At 60.9% G+C, this 4,080-nt stretch overlaps 1 protein-coding gene across 1 annotated transcript; it reads right to left on the bottom strand.

Moving 5' to 3' along the window:
- Positions 1–1,009: 1,009 nt before the first annotated feature.
- LOC149523522 (uncharacterized) lies at positions 1,010–3,307 on the bottom strand. The gene is made up of 2 exons (XM_089769543.1): positions 2,380–3,307; positions 1,010–2,184 (listed from the first exon to the last, which is right to left on the bottom strand). The coding sequence occupies exons 1-2, from the start codon at positions 2,927–2,929 to the stop codon at positions 1,703–1,705; spliced, it is 1,032 nt and encodes a 343-aa protein (XP_089625669.1). The 5' UTR covers positions 2,930–3,307; the 3' UTR covers positions 1,010–1,702.
- Between the last annotated feature and the right edge of the window lie 773 nt (positions 3,308–4,080).

The raw sequence follows: 4,080 nt of genomic DNA, 5'->3' as shown, positions 1-4,080 counted from the left end.
CTGGTGCACGTTCTGGACTTGCTGCTGCAAGCCTGCCAGCAATGGCTCGAGGCTGCCTGGCACCACCTGGGGAACGTCAGCCCCCTGCCTCTCCGCCTGGCCGCCCTGGGGGCCGTGGAGGAGCCGCGGCGGCGCCCCGGCACCGGCGTGCCCCGCCGCATCTGGCGTCTGGACACCAGCAGCGACTGGTGGGACCGCATCGTCCTGGAGCGCTGGGACGACCGACAGTGGACCCAGAACTTTAGGATGAGGAGGGACACCTTCCTGGAGCTCTGCGAGTGGCTCGCCCCTGCCCTGCAAAGAAGGGACACTCGCATGAGGCCCGCCATCCCCCTCCAGAAGCGGGTGGCCATCGCCCTCTGGAAGCTCTCCACGCCGGACAGCTACCGATCCGTCGGGAACCAGTTCGGCGTGGGGAGATCCACTGTCGGAGCAGTGCTCATGCAGGTACGGCGCTCGTCGGCCACCGAGCCGGGGGGGAGGGGGGCTGCGAGGAGGGGATGGGCCGCCCCAGGGACAAAGGGGGGGGCGGGAGGAGGCGAAGGCGCCCCGCACCGGAGGGGTCGGGCTGTCCCGGCCGTACTACACGCCGCCAGGGGGGTTGCTTCCGGGAGTGGGGCGCGGGGCACTGCCAGGGCACGCACGCTCCCAGCCACCCGGGCGCCCCACTGATTGACGCTTTGCTGTGTCTCTCTCCGCAGGTGGTCAAGGCCATCAACCGGGTGCTGCTCCGCAGGGTGGTCCGCCTCGCCGACCCGGATGCCGTCATCCGGGGATTCGGCGCCCTCGGCTTCCCCAACTGCGGGGGGGCCATCGACGGGACGCACATCCCCATCCGTGCCCCGGAACACCAGGCGTCCCGGTACGTGAACCGCAAGGGGTACTTCTCCGTCATCCTGCAGGCCGTGTGTGACCACCGGGGACAGTTGACGGACATAAATGTGGGCTGGTCCGGCAAAGCACACGACGCCCGGGTGTACCGGAACTCCTCCGTGTGCCAGCGGCTGCAGGACGGGACCTTCTTCCCAGACCGCCACATCAGGGTCGGGGACGTGGACATGCCCGTCTGCCTGGTGGGGGATGCCGCCTACCCACTGCAGCCCTGGCTCATGAAGCCCTACACGGGACACCTCAATCCCTCCCGCCAGGCCTTCAATAACAGGCTGAGCAGGGCCCGCATCGTGGTGGAGGGGCCTTCGGGCGACTGAAAGCCCGCTTTCGATGCCTCCTCACCCGTCTGGACCTGGCCGAGCACAACATCCCTCCCGTGGTGGCGGCATGTTGTGTGCTCCACAATTTGTGTGAGCGGAAGGGGGAGGCTTTCTTGCCAGCCTGGATGGCTGAGGCTGACCGCATGGCTGGACACTACGGTCAGCCCCGCACCGCCGCCGTCCGGGAAGCCCAGCGGGGGGCCATCCGGATCCGGGAAGCCCTGCGGGACAGCTTCCAGGTGGAGGAGGAGGAGGACTGACCTCTCCCTGCATGCCCCACCGGGGCCTTCTTCCACCCTACCCCCCCCCTTCCCCTTTCCCCTCCCTATCTACTGTACAATAAAGACACCTGTTTTTCCAACAAAAACGTCTGTTTATTTCAGAGAACTGGGGTGGGGGAGGGAGGAATGAAGGTGGGAGAAGGGAGGGGGAAACCTGGGACGAGGGAGCTGGAAGGGGAGGGGAGGGAAGGGAGGAAGGGAAAGGAAAGCTCAGGGGTGGGAGTCTGGGTGCCTCTCCCGTCTCGCCACACTGCGGGTCCGGGGGCGTCGGTGGGGAATGGTTGTGGAGGGGGGGGCAGAGAGGACAGGGGGTGTGGAGGAAGCAGGAGCGGAAGCAGGAGCGGAAGCAGGAGGAGCAGGAGGAGCAGGGGGAGCAGGGGGAGCAAGAGGGGGAGCAGGGGGAGCAAGAGGGGGAGCAAGAGGGGGAGCAGGGGGAGGAGGAAATGGAAAGCGGTCTAGCAGGCTCTGGAGGTGGCCTCGCAGGGCACGGCCCTGCTCCTCCAGGGCCTCCAGACTCCTCTGGCGCAGCCTGAGGTCCTCCTGGACCCAGTGGTCCTGGAGACGGAGCTGTCGGTCCAGGAACCGGAGATGCCGCCTCTGGTAGTCCTCCTGGTTCCTGGCTGTCCTGCTTGCCCGGGCGCGGGCGGCTGCTGCAGGCGGTGTGGTGCGCCCTGCAGTCCCCGGTGCTGCAGCTGTGGTGCAAGAAGACCAGCGGTCAATTACCCCAGGGGCCCAGGTGTGTGAAACCCAGCTCCCCTCTGCAAGGCCAGGGCCCCTGCAGGATCCCCAGCTGCTGCTCCGTAGTGGGCAAGGCCCAGGCGCACGGTCCCGGGGCTCCCTCTCGCCCCAGCCCCCCGTACACATAAGGGGAACACGAGGGTACTCACAGGTGGATGCCTCCCCGGCCTCTGATGATGCAGGCGAGCGGCTCTGTGGGGTGCCTCGGGGGTCCCGGGTCCTGGGAAGGCTGGCAGCAGGCTCCTGGCTCTCAGAGCCCTCTTCCTCCTCCTCGGTGTCCAGGAGCGGTCCCTCTGCCCCGGGGTCAATCACGTCCCGGGGGGCAGGGACGGCATGAGGCCCCAGGATGCGGTCCAGGGCATGGAAGTGGGGGCAGGCCTCCGGGTCAGCCCCTGGCAGGCAGGCCCGGGAGTAGGACTGCCGCAAGTCTTTAATCTTGCAGCGCACCTGCTCCCGGCTGCGCTGGTGGCCCCTGGCGGCCAGGCTGGCAGCCATGCGTCCATAGACGGCCGCGTTCCGGTGGCTAGTGCGGAGATCGTGGACATTTGAGGCTTCCCCCCAAACCTCGATGAGGTCCACGATCTCCGCACTTGACCAGGCGGGCGCCCGCCTTTTGCGCCCCCGGGCAGGCTCCCGGGAGCCGCCAGGCTGGTCGTGGGGAGCAGTGGAGGGCTGGGAGCCCTCGGATGGCTGGCTCATAGTGTGGCAGGTGCAGGCTGTGCAGGCACGGGTGCTTGCAGCCTTGCAACTGGCACAAAGTGAGTAGCCAGCCCGTGGCCCTTTAAGGGCTCCGGGGCCGGGAGGGGGGCAATAGAGTTTCCCTGGTGTTGGCCAGAGTGGCCACCAGGGAAACCTGGGAAGCCTTAGCCTCCCACTAGTTCGAACTAAAGGGCTACACAGCCCTTAGTTCGAACTAGCTAGTTCGAACTAGGCGTTAGTCCTCGTAAAATGAGGTTTACCTAGTTCGAACTAAGCGCTCCGTTAGTTCGAATTAAGTTCGAACTAACGGAGCGCTAGTGTAGCGCATAGGAAAGTTAGTTCGAACTAACGTCCGTTAGTTCGAACTAACTTTCTAGTGTAGACATACCCTCAGACTGAGGCATTTCCAGGTCTTGCAGCTCCCTACCTATACTGTGAATTCCCCAGCGAAGTCAGACTGCCTCAGCAGGTCTGCTTTATTTTTCTCCTCGGACAGTGAGTGGTGTAATTGGTCAAGTTATGTTAGCATGCAGCTCTTTCTGAGCAACCCCATTTATTCTTATGGTAAAAGCATTACAGAATTCACAACTGCTTTGGCTCAGAACAAACATTTCAAAATCAGACCATGAATAGATAATCAGACTGACAATGGGTTTCTTGATAAGGAGCAACTTCAAAAGGGCAGATGCAGAGGTTGGCAATTCATATTTCCCTCATCCCAGCATTTTCTAGAAATCCCACTTAACTTTGTCCAGCCCCTCTTTTAGAGAGTTCTTTGAAGTTCACATTTCTCAGAATTTATATTAGTAGGTTTCCTTTTTCACATTATAAACCATTCCATATATAAACACAGTATTAGGAATGCAATGAACTCCTAAAATACTTAAACTAATTTCAGTAAAGATTATCCAGAATATTGCAGGGAATTGCCAAATCTTTGACAATGAGATACAAAATAATAATACATGTAGTCATGAGACTGCATTTCAGTTGTGTAAAAATGACATTCTGCTAAAGCTAGCCCTTTAGGATAAGATCAAGTGTCATAGAGTTATATCCTGTCTAGGTTTCTCCTAAGATTTATCCCATTTACCCCAAATTCTCTTCACTTGTGCTTCTCTGACTTACCACATTTTGACATTATTTGGTTA

Source organism: Pelodiscus sinensis, chromosome 16, assembly GCF_052426305.1.
Source record: "Pelodiscus sinensis isolate ZL-2025 chromosome 16, ASM5242630v1, whole genome shotgun sequence".
In the NCBI taxonomy this organism is placed as follows: domain Eukaryota; kingdom Metazoa; phylum Chordata; order Testudines; family Trionychidae; genus Pelodiscus; species Pelodiscus sinensis.
Note: the sequence above shows the minus strand (reverse complement) of the source record. Positions and strands in the feature narration are given on the sequence as shown.